We start from the raw sequence: 21,743 nt of genomic DNA, 5'->3' as shown, positions 1-21,743 counted from the left end.
ACCAAATGCAAGCTTGTGCTTTGTTCTAATATTTCTATTTCTATTTCTATTGTATTTGTATTCACCATGGGCATAAATTCATAGTGCGTGAATATCCTATACAAATGCACACAAATTAAATTTCATAATCCAATCGTTGTATTTCTTTTGGCTTGAATTCTGCCAGGTTTTAGGTGAACAACAAATTATCATATAAATGAAAATCTTATTCAACAATAAAGTAGATCTTAACTAGGAATAACGAAAAAGCTCAAGGGAAGTGAAGTAAACCGGTAGCAGGAGCTGAAAATATGTACTTAGCTAATGCGACATGAACTAATCAATCACTGGTGCGGTGAGGTCGAATCTACTTGCTCATGGTTGATGATAAGTAAAAGTTCCAAAAGATGGATCCTGTCGACATGAAAGCTACACGGGCTTGAAGAGGAACCACCCTGTCAACCACCAAACAAATTGCACAAACATGTTATTGTATTCCCAACAGTTAATAAATAGTTAATTATTATTCGACAATGACGTCATTGGGTTTGCACTAAAGAAATATTAGCGGATATGGAATGCCACAATATGATCTAAAAGAATGTAACTGTAAACTGAAATAGCATAAGAAATGGATGGACTAAAGTTGTTTTCCAGAACTTCAATATTGGAGTGTTGAAGTACTATCATGATTCAATGACAAACCAAAATGAATGAATGACGCAAACAAAGGAAGATTTACCAAAAATTCAACAAGCTGACGGGGATCCAAAACCTAAATCCTGCATAAGAATCAAAGATAAATGTTTAATTACGCCAAACCTAGATATCTTTATAGGCCGATGTGTTTCAAATGGGGCTTTTACCATAAAAAAGTGTCGGGAGAGCATCCTTCTGATATTTACTAGGGAGCTCTGAGAGCTTTCCTAGCCATAAATTGTTCCATGCAAAGACAACAGCAATCACACAAGGACCAAGAACTACCTGGTTTAGTAAAACCTGCAAGAACTATGTATCATGTGTCGTTCTAACGAAGTTATTCAGTTTATTTTCCAACCTTCAAATTCATTTCAGTACAGAAGCTAAAAGAATGAAAATGAAAACAAGTTTACCTTCAACATTATATTTTGCGCTGTCTGATGTGGCAAACAGTGATCCAGGTACTTATACCATGCATAGGAACCAGGGCCATATAAAAGAAACCCATAAGAAGTCATCCTCAAGGCACGAAGCCAATCATGGTGTGAAATGACGCTCGACATGATATCCTACCATGGAAATTAGGTTAAAATATAAATTATAACAGTACAACACTGAAATACAGAAGTCAATATTATAAAGCATCCAACCAAGATACCCAAGGTTTGTCAAAACTAAGACTGTATATACTCATTATGTTATATACACATATAACACAAAGAGAAAATGATTCATGATAAGTGAAACAAATATTACCCTTTTGAAAAATACATAATTTTGCATTTGCATCTCTCTCAGATTTTCTATCTTTTCCTTCCAAATTGGAATGATATGTTTTTACACATGAGGATGAAAAATGATCATCCCTCTCATTTTCTTTGTCAGTTTTCTTCTTCTTTACACACTCAAAATTCATTTTCTTTCCACTTGTCCACTCCCTCCTTCCATCCTACCATTTGTTCACTCAACCAAGAAAATCCTTAGGGTGTTACATGAACATGCAGCCCAAGGTTCCAAACCAACATTCCTAGTTGTTTAGGCAAAGCTTGATAGATCTACCCAAAGACCATATCCCCAAAGTATATGCTAATACCTGAAACCACATGCAGTGCTTTCATAGGCTATGGTCTCTCACACCGGTTGATGTAGGAAAGCTAGTGACTAGGGTTTATGGTAATTTTCTAATCTGATTTCTCGAGGGAAAAAGGATATATCAAGTAACAAAAAGAAGAATCTCCAAGCTTCATCACTTGGGGTTCCTTAGGAGTAATATCAAATGTTGTTGCATCATAAAATCATGAAGAACTATACTGCTAACAATTAGTTGACAATAAATTTATATCTCAATAGTAAAGTATATCAATTTAAATACACTCTAAGGATCCCTGGTCCATTAAGTACTTCAGTGAATACTTAAAGATAACTTGAGAGTAAAAACAAAGCCCCGTATCATTAAGAAACTCAAAATCTGCAATTTCCAGCAATTCAAAAAAGTCATGAAGATCCAGAACACTCACAATGTCAAGAAAGCAGAGATTAAAAGAACCTACAAGTTCAACATAAAGAAATATGAATGCAGTACTTAAAATGAACTACTGTAAGGTAAGTGCCAAACTAAGACTTGGGTTTTAGAACCAGCCTTAGCATGCTGCATGCTTTCTAAAGACCTTCAGGCTGCTGCATACAGCATACTCCGTCACCAACTTTGCAGTGGCACAAATCAACTCCCTAAAACCTTGTCATAACATATCATTTAGTTGATGTACTTCACTGGTCAGCACAAATACGGATGAGAAACCTGGCAATTCAAGCAGCAGCTTCGCTGACACACTTTCCTTAAAAATCGGGAATGTTTAAAAGTTCAATACAATTAAAATTTTGATTTCACAAGATTCCAAATGTTGATTGAGCCCGGGAAATACCTCCCAGATTTTTCTTGGCAACCAAACAGATCAGAACTTTGAATTTAAGAGAAGATAACAAATAACAATAACATAAATGCTAAATCTACTGGTCCAAACAAAGGGAAAGCATCAACATAAATAAATAAATAAATAAATAAACAGATGCGTGAGAGCCATAATTTCCCAAATTTTAGAGACTACAACGTCCTAAACTTCCTAAAAATAATTCCGAAAACTCAAACTGTTCCGTTTTTTTCTCACTAACCAGACAAAATGAAATTACTTAAAAAAAAGATAAAATAAATAACTAAAGCATTAAAATTGAGAATATTACCTTAGTTGTATCACTGGAATCAGAAACAGAATGTTTTCGTTTTCTCCAGCGGTCATTGAGTTGAGCAATTGTGTCGCCCGTGAGAGCAAGTGAAGCAGCCGTCACAGCTTGCTTCAACGGGAAACGGGGACCCCAACCGCCCGTTGAGTCCGAGGACTTCGACTTTGACGGAGACGGCCTTTTCGGGCTTCTTAAATCTGGAAGCTTCCAACCCCAAAACGCTCCGTTGCCGCCCAGTGCTTCCATTTTCACCAAATATCAGTTCACAAATTTGGGTGAAAAGGTTTAAAATTGAAAACCTTCAGATTGTGTCCTGCTGCTACTACGACGAAGATTTTTCTTTTTCAGTCAATCTTATTTTAACCACCAATTTTAAAAACATAACGATTTAATCACTTATGTTATCTGTCTATATTATTTTGATCATTGATACATTAATTTTCACCTTTAATTTATTGATATGATAGGTTAACAAAAAATTAATTTTTAATTTTAAAAAATCAATTTTTTATTTCCTAAAAAAAAAACTTAAAATCCTTCTTCAAAAAAGCTTCTCTAACTCTCCAACAAAGAGAGTTGAACTGTGCTAGGTTTATTTGTGAATTTTTTATCTCCTAAAAAAACTTAAAATCCACCTTTAATTTAGGACTGTGCTACCATGCTCAACTTTCAGAAGAACCCTTATGTCATCAATCTTCCCCCCATCAGCTTGTTTATTAGCATCTACGAGATGTTTGAAAACATATACCAACACTGTTCTCCAAAGTCAATCGGACCAAAAGACAAAAAAAAAAAAAAAAATCAAAAGCAAAGCAAACATTTCATATCTCGAGTATGCATGCACTCGATGAAAGCGTAGCCTCGTGGTTTATTTGTGGATTTATCAGTAACCAACCGAAACTGGTCACAATGAAGAGATAATTGACACACAGTTGAAAGTAGAGTACATAAGAAAAATCTTCTCATCGGTAGTTTTCGTTCATATACCTAATTTAGAAGAAGAAAATTAATTTTTTTTGAGATTTTTTTAATTAAGTAGAGAAATATTATATTTTCAAGTTAATTGTCAATATTTGAATCCATATAAGATGAGACAATATGAACATGCTTGATCATTGATACAAATATAAAAAAAACGTATGATATCCATTTTCTTCATATATTGATACGAATTAGAATTTTTTTTTATTAATTTAGAATGATTACAATATAGTATTTGTTTAAAAATTTTAATCATTTGACAATAAACGTTCAAACATCCCAGCAAATATCATGCTCGAACCCGATAGCTCTAGGGATGATAATCATCCCTTTAATCATTAATATCGCTTGATATTTTCAACTATAATATTTAAAAAATATAGAAATTTTTTTTTAGAAATCAATTTATTAAGTTAAAAAATATTATTTTAAACTTTATCAAATTCAATCAGCCAAAGCTGGTAGAAACTCCAGGTAGCATGCAATCTACTTTAAGAGGTGTTCAGGGCCCAGAATTGTACCAGCATTTGCCCACACTGTTGCCATTGGGCCTCATTTGCAGCAATTTACAAACAATTTCGGCTCTAACTTCAGGACATGGCAATGGCAAAACAGTCGCCAATTGTCCTGTCCCCACCAGTTGACAAATGAAAGACAGCAAACAAATCCATGTTGCATATTCTCAGTTGTTCTAGATGCTACTAGACGCTTCTCCTTTCTCCTCCAACTCCCCCACAAAAATTAGAAAACCCTTAGCTTTTTCTCTGCTGTGAAATCATAGAAGCAAAAAGGCAAAACACACAAGGAATAACAATGTTCGGAGTGGTATTTCCCAACCGGAGCTTCCCAATGGACATCTCCAGCTTCGCCCAAATAGATACTTTCCATTGGTTGCTCGACATGAACACTTTCGTCGGCGAATCCTACCATCAAATCGGTGAAATGTGCATCTTCCTTTTGAACAACTTCACGTTGCCCCCAGACAAGGCTTTGGCCGTCTACGTCCAGTCCCCTGGTTCCCCATTCGTTTTCTGCGGCGCCGTCACTCTCCAGCGCCCCTCCGCCGTGCTTTCCCTCATTTGGCCGGAGCCCGGAGGCCAGATGCAGCTCACTGCTCCCGATGCCGCGCCGCCTTCCGCAAAGATCGGTGTGTCGGTGGAGGATCTGGCCTCGTTGCCGTCCTTGGACGTGGCTGCTGAGAAGAAGATCGAACGCCTGGCGTTGAAAGTTGGGGAGAACTTGTTCAATTTTATGCAGTCTTTCTGTGGGGTTGATGGGTCTAAGCTGGTGGTGCCTATGGACATTTTGGATAGATGGTTTAAGAAATTCCAGGAGAAAGCCAAGCGTGATCCTGAATACTTGAAGGGTTTCGCCTTGTAATTTTTCACTATCTTTCTTCCTCAAGGTAACACTTTTAGGTTACCGAACCATGCGAATCATACAATTACTGTAGTTAGAATTTGTATCTGCAAATTTTTGTGGCAATCTTTAAAATCTGAAGTTTCCTGTGTTTAGTTTCAATTTTGCTTTTCAAGATTGTTCTTGACGAATCCAACACAACTCGATAGTTGGTAGAATTATCACTTATGATAAGTGCTCAAGAGAGATTGTCTGCTAAGCTCGGTTATCATATACGAAGTAATTCTTAATAAAACTCACAGTTTCTGTTGCTGAATACTTTCTGTTACTAGTTGCTTTATGGACTGGTTTCTTGAAGCAAATCTATCTATGCTTTCTCTAGAAGTTAGAATTTTAGGCGCATTGTCGATTGGTTTAATGCTTAGTAAGCATTTCAAACTAAGTGGTTAGTTGCTCGGCTTGTTCGGTCATACGATTTCTCATTGTCTTTTTTACTAGTTCGGCTTGCTCGGCTTTTATGCTTGTTGCTTAACATTCAAAGCTGTGCTTTAGTACTCCACGAAAATTTGAACTAAAATTTATCCCTTTTCTAGTCCCTTAATCACTTCAACTTCTTTGTTGATGCCTAAGATTTATAAATTCAGTGTGATTGTGCCACTGTTGTGCATAGTGGTGACCTTCTTAATGGTGATAGGTTTGGTTTCAAGTTAAGGCGGATAGAGACATTAAATTTGTTAAGATATCACTAAGTAGGGTACAAGACCGCATGAGAAGGTTTTCTAATTGAATGTTCTCTTAACGGATTTCAGAAGCCATTTTTACTTTGGTTGCTGCTGATAGAATGTTCCTCGTGCCTTTAAGACATTAGGTGTGATTTTCATTTTTAACTTCATTGAGGAGCTCAGTATTAAAGCAGTATCTTAATAGAAGTAATTTGAATATTTATGTTGAACTGCTGTATTTTTGCGTGCAACTTTCAAGACAATCGGTTTTTCATCCTTACATGTGAATGGGGTATCAACAGAGTGGATAGGCAAGTCGTAGATGTTTGTGATTATGATATTCAAATTTGAGCTTTTAGACTGTTGGATAGGAGTCCATGGCTATGCCACAAAGACCACCTTTGGCTTTGATGTTCCGTTGCATCCTGATATAACCTTCGTCACCCAATCCTGTTCCCCACGAGTTCTTGATGAGCCAATAATCAGTACAATCTCCGGATGTACCATATCCGATGGCTGTAACACCATGGTCTAGATCTGTTCCGCAATCTCCAGTGAAAATTCCACTCGAGTAGAATTGGAAGGCGAAACCTCTGGCTGGTTTGCAGCAGCCTTCTGTAACACCTGCTCATTTTTGCCGGAACAACCTACTTTGATTTGTTGCAAGTTCCATCATCGCCCTTGTATGGGTAAGAGGCTTTGGATGCAATGCCATGGTTGCAGATTATGAACTTAAATGCATCTTCCATTTCACCATCTTCACATCCTTGATCCACACCTTTATCACATTAAACCAGTTCTTGCTCAGACAAGGAATTTAGCTGGCCTGTAGTTGGTGAATCCCTTCGGTTGCTGCGATAGCCGATAACACCCAGCAGCTACCTGTGTTATTTTTTCATTACTCTTGTTATTTTCTTTAATTATACGATGTTATTATAAAATCCATATAATCTAGTATAGTATTATTACATATAACAAATTTTATTATTAATGTAATAATATCATACTGGATTGTTAAATATATGTTGGTTCATCTTTCTTTGGTTTAGCAAAACCAGTATAGTACTATTATATATATACAACAATTTACTTGTACGTGGGACTGGTTTCTGTTCAAACAGAAACTGTATACCGATACGAAGCTGGACGAGCATTTAAGCCGGAGATGCAAATATGGATTGGAAAAAAACATCGAAACAAGTGAAACAAAAGTGTTCTTCCTGGGGGGTGTCTCCGTTGCGTTCAGGGAGACGCAAGTATTACAGGGCAACTCAACAGGTCAAGGGAGATGAGGCCTTCAAATTGAAAAAGAGTAAACCATTGATTAAAAGAGGAGAAAATCGCCTCAGTGACCAAAAAAAAGTTATAATATACGATTTTAACCAATTTTTTTTGGATTTGCCAAAATGACCAACAAAATCGCAACGCGAAATAAAAATCGCAACGCGATCCCCAGAATCGCAAATCAGTTTCCAAAATCGTAACGCGATTCTTGAAAATCGCAATGCGATAGTACAAATTCGCATTGCGATTTTCCAAAATCGCAACGCGAATATGAAAATCGCAACGCGAACACATAAATCGCAACACGTATCCGTAAATCGCAACGTGTATCCGTAAATCGCAACGCGTATGGGTAAATCGCAATGCGTATCCGTATATCGCAACGCGTATCCGTAAATCGCAACGATAATCCGTAAATCGCAACGAGAATCTGTAAATCGCAACGATAATCCGTAAATCGCAACGAGAATCTGTAAATCACAACACTGAAATTTTGGGTATATAACACTGAAATCATAAACTAAATCCCTAAATCGCAACTCATTCCATCTCCATCTATCACTCTCTCCGGCGACATCCGTTCCTATATCCAACGACATCCTTCCCAATCCGGCAACATGTTTTAGTTTCGCAGCTCGTCTGTTTAGTAAATTAATTTACAACCATGAAATCATCTAATGTTGATCATGTTTGGATAGATTTGTGTTTTGGGGGTCATGGGATAATGTTCATGGTGTTTTACAATATATGCCTTTACCCATGAATCTTCAACTAAAATTGTCTTTACAAAGTTAACTTATGAAACTCTAATGCTACGTGTTTCAAATAAATTGAATTTAGAGCCCCTAAGTGGATTTAGGCTATCTTATCAGAGAAATGGTAAAGTTTATTTGTTAACCGACAATGAAGATGTTGAACGATTCATTGCTTACATTAGTGTTTCACAAGATGATGTTACATTGTATGTTGTTGAACCTAGAAGTAGTATTGTTGGGTCAGTAGCGGGTAGTAATCAACTAAGTTTTTCTCAAAACCCACAACCTTTCTCTAATCCAAATCCCAATCAACTTTCAGCACCAAATTCCGGTTTCGTATTGACAGTTAGACGATGATGAGCCAACAGAAAAAATTGTGAGTACTAGTCAGTATTCGAAATTTGGTCTTGGTCAATATCCGGACTTTGATATTGGTCAATACAGGATTTTGATGATGTTTCAGAAGAAGAAACAGACCCTGCGTGTAATGATTTTGATATTGGTCAATACCCGAATTTTGATGATGAAACAGCCGTTGTCGAAGAATGTATTGTTGATGATAATGAGGAGGAAGTTACGACTGTGAATGAACATGTTGAACATCCATTCTGTAATTCATATAATCCTGAAGAAGAAAAGAAGAAGAAAAAGTCCCGAAGAAAAGAAAATGCCACAGGCGTATAACTGGAATATGCCAGAATTACTTCAGATACCGGAAGAAGAGTTGGTAAAGAAAGCAGTTGATTGTTACACAAAGTTATTCGTATCAAGAAAGATGATTGTTTTGATACAAAGGAAGACTTGAAGATATCTTTGTATACGAAATGTGGAAGATGGCTATCAACTAAAAGTTAACAAATCAAGCAAAGATCGTTTCGAAACAAGGGTATGATTGACAAAAACTGTACGTGGCGTATGATTGCAAAGAGAATAAAAGATTGCGAAGTGTTTCAAGTTAGGACTTTTATTGATAAACATACATGTTCAAGAACCCAAGTTTTTCCTCACCATAGACAGGCAAACAAAAAGGTGTTGGGTGGTTTTCTGGCTGAGTTAATGTTTTTGAATGGCAGGGTATATCGGGGACATGAAATTATGACTGACATGAATGCTCGATTCAAGATTAGTATATCATATTCTCAAGCTTGGAGAGCCAAATGTTATGCCTTGGAATTGTTGAGGGGGTCGCCAGAAGCATCGTTTGCCCAACTGCCGGCTTATTGTCACAATTTAAAGCTGAAAAATCCTGGGTCGGTAACTCATATCAAAACAGATAGAGATGGACGCTTTGAGTTGCTGTTTATCGCCATTGGTGCTACGGTTAGTAAATCAATATAATTTTGTTGACTCATTTTGTTAGTTACATGCATTTCACATTTAAATGATTATATTTCTTGTGTATATTATTTTGTAGATTCGTTCGTTATTACTTGCATGCGCCCAGTTATATAGTTGACGGAGCACATTTGAAAGGTCGATACCTTGGAGTAAACTTATTAGCAGTAGCCATGGATGCTAACAATGGGATATTGCCAATAGCTTACGGGGTTGGCAAATCTGAAACCTCTGATTCATGGACATGGTTTATGGGGCATCTTAGGGATTGCATAGGTCCTATTAGCAATCTGACAATCATATCCGATAGGGCAAACTCAATTGACAACGCTGTTAGAAGGTGTTTCCCAGATGCTTTTCATGGACTTTGTGGTGTTCATTTTGTATAGAAATCTAAAATCAAGGTCTGCTGGTATAAAAAAGCACAAATGGACATACTGGAAGGCTGTAAAAGCTTATCGGGAAGTGGATTTCAATAAGCATATAAATTGTTTAAGACGTGTTTTGCCTCGTGTGCTCAAACACTAGAAGATCGGGTTTGAAAGATGGTCAAGAGTACATCAACTTGGAGCAAGATATGGTTTCATGACGTCTAATAGTGCGAATCAATCAACGCTCTAAGTCGTCATTCCCGGAAATTACCCATTACTATGTTAATGGAGTTTTTTCGAGCCTCTATTCACAGTGGTACTACAAGAAAAGAAACCATGCAGGTATTATTTCTTTGAATTCGTAACTTATCATATTTATATATTTTACTAAGTATTGTTTATTTAAATTTACAGGAACATTGGAACATCGTGTTACACCATGGACTGAAAAAAAAGATAACGAAACGTGTTGTGAAGTCAACGTCATGGAGAGTTGAACCATGTTCAAACACTTTGTTTCAAGTACTGGATAATAACTTAAATGGGCTAGTCGATCTAAATGCAAAGACGTGTTGTATGAAATGGCAAACATCTGGTTATCCGTGTGGCCATGTTATAAAAGTTGCTCTTCATTTAAACCAAGATGATTCAAGCGCATACGCTATGGATTGCTACACTACAGAAGTTTATCGACAGACTTATGCCGAGATTGTCTACCCTATTCCACATCCTTCTGAGTGGGACATACCAGATGACTTACAAACAGTTTTGCCACCAGCCATGGACAGAAGGCTACCTGGCCGACCAAAAAGTCACGATCGTATACCGTCTAAGGGTGAAGAGAAGAAGAGATCGACATGTAGTCGGTGCAAGGAAAGTGGTCATACAAGGTTGACATGTGGATCACCAGTGCCATCAAAATCATCTTTTCCTCTACCAAAATATGGATCCTCATCAAAATCCAAAGCTCATATGGTGTCAAGCAAAAGGCAATCATCTTTAAAATCCCAATCACAATTGGCTTCACCTTTTGGGACTGTTAACTTAGGTGATTTTTAAATGCAAACGTTGTATTATGTGGATTTTATGTGTGAACTTTTAACATTTTCAGTTGAATTAATGACTCAGGCCAACCATTTTGACTTAACCAACTCTTTTATTCAGTTGTTATCACTATTAGGCATGCATTTGACTATCGCAACACGGAAATTACAATCGCAACGAGAGAATCGCAATGCGAAATGAAAATCCCAACATGAAAATCGCAATGCGGAAATGAAAATCGCAACGAGAGAATCGCAATGCGAAATGAAAATCGCAATGCGAAATGAAAATCGCAATGCGAAATGAAAATCGCAACGAGAGAATCGCAATGCGAAATGAAAATCGCAATGCGAAATGAAAATCGCAACGAGAGAATCGCAATGCGAAATTATAAACGCATTGCGATTCTCTCGTTGCGATTTTCATTTCCGCATTGCGATTTTCATTTCGCATTGCGATTATCTCGTTGCGATTTTCATTTCGCATTGCGATTTTCATTTCGCATTGCGATAGTCATTTTTGCCTTCAACATAATGCAGATTGAAATCAACAAAATCAACCATTACATTTCAATCAATTAAACAAGCACAAATAAGAATTATGTTCGCATCAATTACACAAATCAACTTATACAAATCATCTTTTACAAATCAATTAAACAATCAAAAAATAAGCAATAATTCTTATTTCCGATCATCTACTATTGAATCAACTTTTACAAATCAATTAAACAATCAAAAAACAATCAATTAAACTATTGAATCAACTTTTTCAGCTATACATCATTTTCACGCAGTTCACTTCTGAGATTAACCTGCAGAAACCAAACATTTGCTCAAACAACACTTTCTACACATCTAAAACCTACAAACAGCAAATTATTGAATTCTAGGTACTTAACCAAACATTTTCAAACCAAAAGTATATAAACTTACCAATTGTTTATGGACATTTTTATAACGCGGATGCAGGTAGGCAGCGTCTCGTATATATCGATTTAGCCATATAATGCCGAAACCACAAGCCTACTACAGCTCTATCTCTATCGGTGGGAGGTAGATACTTGATGCTTCCCGTCGTCAAACGCTCCAACGCCAAGCATACGAGAGCCAACTTGAATTGTGTCCAAAGGGTGTTATCCAGAATTGTGTCCGGTAGTTGTTCCCTCTCCTCTTCAGATACCGGTATGGTACTGGCCGGTAACTCATACGAGAGCCAACTTGAATCCATCATGTCCGGCACGTCAGAGGGTTTCTCAAGAAGCCTACATATGACGCCATGTGAATCGGGCTCTTGAATGGTGGGAGGGACCTCTTCAATGATGACAGTGGCCTCTTGATCGGTGGGAGGGGACTCTCGAGGAATGATAGGGGGGGCCTCTTCAACGATAGGAGTGGACTCTTGAGGGATGACAGGCGAGTCGGGCTTCTTCTTGCGGTGTCTTCGCACTATTGGGGTGTACGGAGACTTAATAGCACGTGCACGCTGTCTGATGCGTGAACTCCGTCGTGCAAGCATAACCCGACGTAAAGCATCCACTCTATCGGGCCGCTAAATAATTAAATAAAAAAATCAGTAAATAAACAGACATGATATTTAAACAGTGAAAACAAAGACAAATGTTTCAAACTTGCATTGTATTCACCCAAGTCATTATTCTATCATAGTTCACAAAATGCATCAGATAACAAAGAAAAATATGTTTCAAACTAATACCCTGAAGTTAGTATTTGTCTTTGTTTTGTCTATTGGTTGAAGTAATGCAATCCATTCAAGTTTCAATTTGCAGAAGAAGAAATAGTTTACTTTCGCAACACGAAACTTAAAATCGCAACGCGAAACCAAAATCGCAACGCGAAATGAAAATCGCAACGACAGAATCGCAATGCGAAATGAAAATCGCAACGAAAGAATCGCAACGCGAAATGAAAATCGCAATGCGATTTTGGTTTCGCGTTGCGATCTTATCGTTGCGATTTTGGTTTCGCGTTGCGATTCTGTCGTTGCGATTTTCATTTCGCGTTGCGATTTTGGTTTCGCGTTGCGATTTTAAGTTTCGTGTTGCGAAAGTAAACTATTTCTTCTTCTGCAAATTGAAACTTGAATGGATTGCATTACTTCAACCAAAAGACAAAACAAAGACAAATACTATTTCACAGTGTTAAAGAATACACAGTTTAGCAGAATTGGCAGCAACCGAACAAATTTACTTTCAAAAAGACAAAACAAAGACAAATACTATTTCACAGTGTTAAAGAATACACAGTTTAGCAGAATTGGCAGCAACCGAACAAATTTACTTTCCAAAAGACAAAACAAAGACAAATACTATTTCACAGTGTTAAAGAATACACAGTTTAGCAGAATTGGCAGCAACCGAACAAATTTACTTTCAACCAAAAGACAAAACAAAGACAAATACTATTTCACAGTGTTAAAGAATACACAGTTTAGCAGAATTGGCAGCAACCGAACAAATTTACTTTCAACCAAAAGACAAAACAAAGACAAATACTATTTCACAGTGTTAAAGAATACACAGTTTAGCAGAATTGGCAGCAACCGAACAAATTTACTTTCAACCAAAAGACAAAACAAAGACAAATACTATTTCACAGTGTTAAAGAATACACAGTTTAGCAGAATTGGCAGCAACCGAACAAATTTACTTTCAACCAAAGACAAAACAAAGACAAATACTATTTCACAGTGTTAAAGAATACACAGTTTAGCAGAATTGGCAGCAACCGAACAAATTTACTTTCAACCAAAAGACAAAACAAAGACAAATACTATTCACAGTGTTAAAGAATACACAGTTTAGCAGAATTGGGCAGCAACCGAATAAATTTACTAAGCATCTAAGTGAAATGACTAATCTAAGTGAAATTACGAGTAAATTTATCATTAAGTTAAATATGGAAAATCTTAAACTTACCTCGTTGCGTAGAGTATGAACCTCATTCTGCAACGATACTATCATCTCACGTAGAGCGGCAACCTCACCACGTAAAGTTGACACCTCCACACGCCATGCACCATCGTTATCGCGTAGAGTACCGATCTCCTCACGCAAGGCATTGACCTCATCACGTAACTCCCTTGACTCATCCCGTGGAGGTAGAGGTGGAGAACAGGGAGATAGGAGTCGTGGCATCTTTGCCGGTCGCCTATCATGAGGTGATGGTGGAGAAGAGGCTCGATGATGTGACGGGATAGGTGATGGCTCTCGTTCTAGAGGTGTATAGTCGGGTCGATCGGGTTGATGGCTCTAGGTGAGGTGATGGCTCTCGAATTGGAGGAAGTGGATGCTGCTCATCATCCGTGCCATCAAAAAAACTCTGACTAGCTTGCCACCAATCAGTGGCAAGCTCTTCCTCCGGGTGTCAGTCTTTGTAATGGAATGTTGGCCTCCTAAAATATAAAAACTCAAACAAAGTTAAACGTCTACTATTAATAACTTGTTTATATATTATATGAAAGTATTTGTGTTAACTTACATTATTTATTGTCGCATATGGTATTAAGTCTTCCCAATCCAACAGAGTTTTCCTCTTCCAGGAAATAGCCCTGGGAATATCATTTGACGTTTTTATTGCATATGTACGCATGCTGGGGAAAGCCTCGAATATCCAAATCTACAAACAATATAATAACAAAATTAGTAATTGTTAAATAATTAATTATAATTTTAGAAACATTATATAGAAATTCTTACCTTAAAGGCCCAAACAAAGCCTGACAAGTGTATTTGGACCCATCGCCCCGCAAACTTTTGCGGTCATCAAAGGCAGACGACAACTTAGTCCAGGTAGCTTTCCATATATACGAACCCCACGGAAACAGATTCCATGCATTCAGGTCCTCTACCAATATTATTAGCTCCCGATGAATAGGTTGTCTGGCCTCTCTGCCTAAAAAGCCGGCATACACAAGTAGTAGAAGGCATACTCGGACAACATCGACGTCATCCATCCGAGTGAAACCAGCTTTCTTATTAAACAATTTCTTCAGGTCGTCGACATGTAGGTTCGGCTTCTCCATTGACTCATCCGGAAAAACCCGGGATAACCATGATGGGCGGGCGATATGACGAGTGTACCGGCCTACATCATCGTGTCCGAATCGTAGACCAGTGATTAAGCAGAACTCTTTCCGCCCAAAACAAGTATACGCTGGTGAAAAATGAAACCATATCTCTTCCTCACCACGTTGTATACTGTCGGGTAGATTTGATGTCATGGTCTGAAGCCATAAATGGGTCAAATTAGCATCTCCACCCGGATGCTGTACTCTCAGCCATGGCCCGAAGCAGGTTTCCTCAAACAATTGTCTTTGAGCAGGTGAAAGCTTCGAAGCAATTGTAGTGGCCAGGCTGACTTTATTTCTCAAGGTCAATTGAGCCGAAAAAAATTTCTACAAAAACAATAAACATACCAAGTTAGATATACCAAAAACTACACTGTGAAGATATACCAAAAACAATAAACATAAAAAGTAGTAGTTTATTCTTGAAACTAAAATTTGCAACACTGTTTTGTCTTTTGGTTGAAATGAAAATCGCAACGAGAGAATCGCAACGCGAAATGACAATCGCAACGAGATAATCGCAACGCGAAATGAAAATCGCAACGAGAGAATCGCAACGCGAAATGAAAATCGCAATGCGATTTTGGTTTCGCGTTGCGATTCTCTCGTTGCGATTTTCATTTCGCGTTGCGATTCTCTCGTTGCGATTTTCATTTCTCTCGTTGCGACAGTCATTCTCTCGTTGCGATTTTCATTTATCTCGTTGCGACTCTTCTGCAAATTGAAACTTGAATGGATTGCATTACTTCAACCAAAAGACAGAACAAAGACAAAGACAAATACTAACTTGAAAATCGCAACGAGAGAATAGCAACGCGAAATGAAAATCGCAACGACAGAATCGTAACGCGAAATGAAATCTAAGTGAAATGGTTAATCTATTATTGAAATGACCAGTAAACTTATCATCAGTTTCAATATGAAAAACCTACAATAATGCAAACATTTCAAAATAAAAATAATTAAAAAAACTAACCCTCGGAGGTTGATTTTCCATTTCTGAATATTGTGAGGGATTTCTGACCGTGAATGGTTGTGAGGGATTTCGCCGGAGATGGGGACGGAAATCTTCGGAGATGGGGACGGATTTCTTCGCCGTAGAGAGTGAGAGATGGAGATGGGACTGAGTTGTGATTTTAGGTTTTAGGTTATGAGTTGCGATTACGGGATTTTGTCTTAATATTCGTTTTTGTAATTTGAAAATAAAATACGCGTAGCGATTATAATGGCGCTTTAAATATCGCGTTGCGATTTACGGATACGCGTTGCGATTTTATGTATTATCGTTGCGATTTACGGATACGCGTTGCGATATACGGATACACGTTGCGATTTACGGATACGCGTTGCGATTTATGTGTTCGCGTTGCGATTTTCATATTCGCGTTGCGATTTTGGAAAATCGCAATGCGAATTTGTACTATCGCATTGCGATTTTCAAGAATCGCGTTGCGATTTTGGAAACTGATTTGCGATTCTGGGGATCGCGTTGCGATTTTTATTTCGCGTTACGATTTTGTTGGTCATTTTGGCAAATCCAAAAAAAGTTGGTTAAAATCGTATATTATAAGGCATTTTTGGTCACTGAGGCGATTTTCTCTTAAAAGAGTTGAGAAAAGATGTGCATTCTTCGATTTATTGGAAGAAAAAGCAACCGCAGGGTGGCCCTGATTACAGTCGCTGGTGTTTGCCTGGTGGTGAGCCTGATACGTGAAACAAGAAATTCAAGCCTCGGAGATCAATGGCACATGGGAGGTTGTTCTTTTATCCAACATAATTCCCATTTGCAGCAAATGGGTTCATAGAGTCAATATCACTCGGATGGCTTGGTTGAAGGATATATTAATAGCCGGGTTGGGTGTTGAATATGAAGAAATGCTTAATGGTTTGCTATAGTCAAGCGCCTTTGCAAATTGCAGGTAATCCGACATTCCATGAAAAAAATAGAACACATTAAAATTGATTGTCACTTGATCGAAGAGAATATTTGAAGGAAATCGTCTGGATTCAACATGTTTTGACAAGAGGAGCTGGCAGATTTGTAATCCAAGTTGGGAGTGAGTGACATCTATCACCCTTCAACTTGAGAACTTGAGAGGGAGTGTTATCGGTGGTTCATTTGTAGAGATTGGTTAGGTAGCTATGACACATAAATCAAGTGTAAAGCAAGCACAATTACCAAAGCAAGTTCGGCATTGCTCATTTCCTTTTAACAGGCGCAGGATGGTTAATTTAATTATGTACATAGATATGGCATTTGACACTCAGAATCCAAGATATCGGGAGTTGGTGATCCCGATGATAATGAGTAACTCTTGCAGTCTTTATCAGATTCTACATCATCTCCATACCATAGTGCAAGTTGTTGGTATTCCTTTTTCCTTGCTGACCTCATTCTTGACGAAATAGCATCACGAATCTTTTTCTGGGAGAGAGAGGAAACGGTCAAATGAGTCTCACGAGAGAGTAAAAGAGAGAAACAAGGGGGAGGGACCGTAGCTACAAAGAAAGGCAAAAGGAATGTCAAAGCACCTGGTAAGGCTTGTGTTTACCATCCTTCCGGCGATGAAAATGTAGTCCAGCTCCATTCACCATGATGCAACTTTCATCAACCGGTGTGTCGCCTAACGCTTGAACAGTTCCAGTTTGCTTTCTACAGGCAGTAGTAGTCCTTGTGACACCTGCTGTATCCATGGTCCAGTTATTCGATTGTCCTGCAAAGCTCATTCACCAAGTTAAGACATGCGGCTTGCCAGATACAAACAAGTCAGCAAACTCATATATAAAATGAGAAAAACTAACACAATAAATGAACATAAATGAAAACATATTTTTTTCCTAACAATTTTAAGATTATATTTTATTTAATTGTTTTGAGCTTTTTTTTATTTGTATTTAAAATTAATTGAATTTTAAAATATTTACGAGTACCAAATTAAAATTTATTAGGCTAAACATAAATGAAGCCCATATACAAACAAGTCAGCAAACTCATATACAAAATGAGAAAAATACAAGAACGGGGAGAGTGGGCGAGGGATGAGAGATGTTTCCGGCAAGATAATGAGACCAACACACAGCAATTAAGAAAATAACTGAAGTGGAGTTCAGATAATCATGAGATTCCTCAAACTTTGACTTCTACTTTGCACCTTCATTTCTAAGTTTGTTTGTGTTATTAAATATCAGGAAGAAAAGAAAATCCTTTCTCAGGATTAAGGTAAACAAACAAAAAAACTAAATCATGGTCGTGCAACAGCCGTCTGCTATTCATAGTTGGTGAGACTTAAAGATCGTACATTAACCTCACTCAATAACAGTCTTAACCAACACCACCTCTTCCCCAACCCTTTTTTCCTAACAAAATCCCAGAAGAAAGAATCCGTGGATATCATAGATTCTTCGATTGGTAAAGTAAAATCCCTGAAAAATCAAAATATTAACAATACATTGCTTACAAAATCAGTGTTAGAGCTCGGGCTAGAAAGGAATAAGATCTCTCTCTTATGGAGAAACAAGGGTTCTATTGAAGTAAAACATACAGGTAATTGTTCTTGAATCTGTGTATAAACCAGAAACTGGGTTTTAGAAGATGAAAAACTTTTGTAAACAAACTGATAATTGTTCTACAGTCTTGGTGTATAACTCCAGTTTTGATTCTAAAGTTCCAAGCCAAGTGCTTTAACTTCTGGAGTAGACATCTAGATTTTCTGAAGCAGTGTAGACATGATAGGCTATTTCTTTCAAAAGGCAAACAATGCATCCAAACTTTAAAAGGCACAGGCAGATTGTGAACGTCTCAATAAAGCTCAATTAAATAAATTATCTAGAAAGGAGGAGGAAATTCGTCAAAACTTAATTCTTTCCCCAAAAGAACTGATCTGGAAACGGAAATCCACACAGCATCAGATCAAACAAAGATGGCTTTTCAATTATTCACAGATCAAAACCATATTTCAGAACTTAACTAAATCCTAATTACCAATGCCAATAAAAAGACTTTCCCAATTTTATTCAAAAGAAAGTTTGAAAATTTAATGATATATAGATACCATGAGGACAGGATGCAAAAGCAATTTTATCAGAAATTCACTATGTTGAACGTCATCATTCATGGATCTTCTAATTAAAGAAATCATTCCATCATTTGAACAACTGTCTGCAGCAACTAAATCAAAATAAACAATTAGCAACTTTAAAACAAGGAAAACTTAAGATAACATAGTTTAGGAATTCTCACCATTTGATTCTGCTGATCCAGTAACATAGGATGACAATCTTATCTCCATTTCTTTATCCGCAACGGACTCACCCAACTGTAAATCATCATTTAGAATTTCAGGTGCAGATTCACTTGCACTTCTAATTTCATTGCAACCTTCTTCTACAGAATCACAACCATATTCTTTAACCAAAATCCGGGAAAATGTTGTGGGTGACTGATGACTTAAAACTTCATGATTTGCATTAGCATTTCCAGAAAATGATGGCATTATGCTGAACTCATTCTCCACAGAAGTTAATTCGGAGGTCCTAGCTAGAGGTAAATTCTCAATATTTGGCTTATCATGTGCATTGTTGCTATTCTCCCCAGAAAGCACATCAGAGGATGCTCTTTCCACAAATCTTCCATGGCATGATTCAAATATGTTATCATCCATGTGAAGCCGGCTGAAGGAAGGTACATTGGCAACATTTACATTAACATCAGCAATTACTTCTGGATTTTCAGTTACCCGCTCACCTTTACTCATTATAGCAGCCTCCTTTAAACCTACATTAGGCTTTTTTAATGTCACAGAATTTTTCTCAACTGGCGTATTAGATGCCGCAACTGCTTCCTTAGGCTCCAATGAAGATGGAAGAAGCAAATCCTGCACCATGTCTTGCATCACATCAGCGTAGAACTTTTTAACACTAGCACCGACAGTCTGCACCTGATCCTCCACATATTTAACTGTGTCCTGTTCCCAAAGATAATGAATTACTGGAATTTTAGTATCAATTTACGTGAGCGTACACTGGACTGAAAAAATACGAAAGGTGACAAGTGAATAGAAACACATCCACATGGCACAACAATGATGCCTCTAATAATATCCATACAAGTCACCTCAAACACAAAGCCCAAAACATAGAAATACATACTTCGGAACAAACTTCAGTGCATATTGTTATTGGTATGAAACACAGGAAAAACAAGGAGCAGAAGTTGAGAAAGCGTATCTACCTTTTAACACCAGGGTTCTCATGGATTTAGTCCACAAAACCTAGTATATAACTCAAAATCGTTGGTGAAGTTTCAAGAAAAGACTATCAAAGGGGGCGTACCTTGTACATAACTTCTTCCGCCTCAAGGCACATGGATTCAAATTCCTGATATACATGCCCCACCCAGGTTATACCTTCTAAATCCATAGTGATCATCAATCAACCTAGCTAGAATAACAGAAGGAATTTTTCCACTATATCACGTTAGCAATTATCTTTAAATTTAAAGCATTTGTCTGCAACAAAGTAAATTTAAAATCAGTATACTCTTCAAAGAACAGTGTTAGGAAGTTCAGTTGAGATACATATATCGTAACCTGAGAGGATATGCCGAATAACTTAAACAAGTATTGTTCAATGTAAAAATCACAGATTCATATTCATGCAGTGCCAAGCCTAACCAGAAGAAGATTAAAAAAATAGTTACTTGGAAAGGGACCCTTGATCTAGGGAAAAAAATGAATAAGACCTTGAACTACTTCCTAGTCAAAATTCATAAATCGTGAAAAACCAAGACATACTAATAGTCCCCATCCAAAAGTTTTATATTGTTCTCACATGATGACATTGATCCCTCTAGAGGCTACTATGTAAAAGCCAAAAGTCTATCGAACCGGACCAAATCACTTAAAAAGCACATGAAGGGGCAAAAATCATGGATTCTTCATCAATATTATATTTGTTCTTAATATCCAATCTTCATCCTACCAAGCTTCAGTTTTATGTACAAACTTCTAACCCGAGTATGACACAACAAAAGAGCAAGGAAATGGTACAAGAAAACTGAGGAACACAGGATTGCAGTATATCGGCATGCATTCTACAGATGCAATCAATGGTACCCCATGCAATAAAAGAACGATTATCACAAACTAGAAGGTAATACCATAATTCTAAATCTTAAAAATTACAAATGAGCTGTACGGATGGATCATAACATAATTCTCTTACGACAACTTTCCCGAAGACCTAGCTTCCAATAGATACTCTTTAAAAACAATAATTAAAAACAACATTTATAATCAATTACTTCGAACAAATTAACTTTATGAGCGTACGCATCAACAGCTTCGACTAATAAATGTCACATAATTTTCAACTTTATAGAGAAAACAAAAGAAAAAAAAGGTTAATCCAGAACGATCAATAGCTAAATTTACAAATGCGAATTCCCAAGCTAAAAGAACAATTCAAACCGCATCAAAATTTCATATATTACCCAGAAAAAAGGGAAAAGTCTAGAAATTATCTATTTTGACAATAAAGAGAGAATCATATCATGATGTAAAAACAGCAGAGAGTTTTATCTGAAGGAAAGTTGAAAAGAAGAAGAAGAAGGAATTACCCTTTCCTTTTCCCCCTTTAAAAACTGAATAACCCGCCTGCTATGAAAGATGAAGGAAAACCAGAAGCTAAAACGTTGACGGGAAACTTCTGGGATTACGAATTTATGTTGTGTGTTCACAGATTATAATGCCTCAAACTTTATTTTTAACTTTTGTAATCGAAGTTAAGAAATGATTTATTGATAAGGTTTAGGGTTGAGGAAAATTCTTTCTTGTTAGAGAGTTAGGCCTGTAAATGAACTGAACGTTCAACGAACCGTTCATGAACCG

General features: G+C 37.2%; 3 protein-coding genes and 1 pseudogene across 3 annotated transcripts; 1 reads left to right on the top strand and 3 right to left on the bottom strand.

The window, feature by feature from the left end:
• Positions 1-115: 115 nt before the first annotated feature.
• LOC120147604 (protein Mpv17-like) lies at positions 116-3,231 on the bottom strand. The gene is made up of 6 exons (XM_039160934.1): positions 2,917-3,231; positions 1,092-1,247; positions 846-978; positions 722-761; positions 315-434; positions 116-281 (listed from the first exon to the last, which is right to left on the bottom strand). The coding sequence occupies exons 1-5, from the start codon at positions 3,160-3,162 to the stop codon at positions 347-349; spliced, it is 663 nt and encodes a 220-aa protein (XP_039016865.1). The 5' UTR covers positions 3,163-3,231; the 3' UTR covers positions 116-281; positions 315-346.
• A 1,301-nt stretch (positions 3,232-4,532) lies between these two features.
• Positions 4,533-5,708, top strand: LOC120147629 (protein OPI10 homolog). Its single transcript, XM_039160951.1, has 3 exons — positions 4,533-5,302; positions 5,559-5,633; positions 5,688-5,708. Exon 1 carries the CDS (start codon positions 4,711-4,713, stop codon positions 5,275-5,277), a length of 567 nt encoding a protein of 188 aa, XP_039016882.1. The 5' UTR covers positions 4,533-4,710; the 3' UTR covers positions 5,278-5,302; positions 5,559-5,633; positions 5,688-5,708.
• A 625-nt stretch (positions 5,709-6,333) lies between these two features.
• On the bottom strand, positions 6,334-7,132 carry LOC120147482 (annotated as a pseudogene).
• Positions 7,133-16,851: 9,719 nt separating this feature from the next.
• LOC120147575 lies at positions 16,852-21,644 on the bottom strand. The gene is made up of 5 exons (XM_039160916.1): positions 21,473-21,644; positions 20,188-20,295; positions 19,097-19,820; positions 17,389-17,570; positions 16,852-17,281 (listed from the first exon to the last, which is right to left on the bottom strand). The coding sequence occupies exons 2-5, from the start codon at positions 20,281-20,283 to the stop codon at positions 17,093-17,095; spliced, it is 1,191 nt and encodes a 396-aa protein (XP_039016847.1). The 5' UTR covers positions 20,284-20,295; positions 21,473-21,644; the 3' UTR covers positions 16,852-17,092.
• Between the last annotated feature and the right edge of the window lie 99 nt (positions 21,645-21,743).

Source organism: Hibiscus syriacus, unplaced genomic scaffold (assembly GCF_006381635.1).
Source record: "Hibiscus syriacus cultivar Baekdansim isolate YM2019G1 unplaced genomic scaffold, ASM638163v2 tig00110940_pilon, whole genome shotgun sequence".
Taxonomy (NCBI): Eukaryota; Viridiplantae; Streptophyta; class Magnoliopsida; order Malvales; family Malvaceae; genus Hibiscus; species Hibiscus syriacus.
This window is presented reverse-complemented; position numbering and strand designations above follow the sequence as displayed.

What these genes read in the sequence shown, in the direction of transcription:
- LOC120147604 (XM_039160934.1), bottom strand. Translation starts at nt 3,162, where the DNA reads ATGGAAGCACTGGGCGGCAACGGAGCGTTTTGGGGTTGGAAGCTTCCA. An exon ending in TCTCCCGACACTTTTTTATG is followed by an intron (nt 762 to 845) that starts GTAAAAGCCCCA and finishes ATTCTTATGCAG; the next exon opens with GATTTAGGTTTTGGATCCCC. An exon ending in GTCAGCTTGTTGAATTTTTG is followed by an intron (nt 435 to 721) that starts GTAAATCTTCCT and finishes GGTGGTTGACAG; the next exon opens with GGTGGTTCCTCTTCAAGCCC.
- LOC120147629 (XM_039160951.1), top strand. Translation starts at nt 4,711, where the DNA reads ATGTTCGGAGTGGTATTTCCCAACCGGAGCTTCCCAATGGACATCTCC.
- LOC120147575 (XM_039160916.1), bottom strand. Translation starts at nt 20,283, where the DNA reads ATGATCACTATGGATTTAGAAGGTATAACCTGGGTGGGGCATGTATAT. An exon ending in CGGAAGAAGTTATGTACAAG is followed by an intron (nt 19,821 to 20,187) that starts GTACGCCCCCTT and finishes CTTTGGGAACAG; the next exon opens with GACACAGTTAAATATGTGGA. An exon ending in TGGATCAGCAGAATCAAATG is followed by an intron (nt 17,571 to 19,096) that starts GTGAGAATTCCT and finishes TGAGCTTTGCAG; the next exon opens with GACAATCGAATAACTGGACC.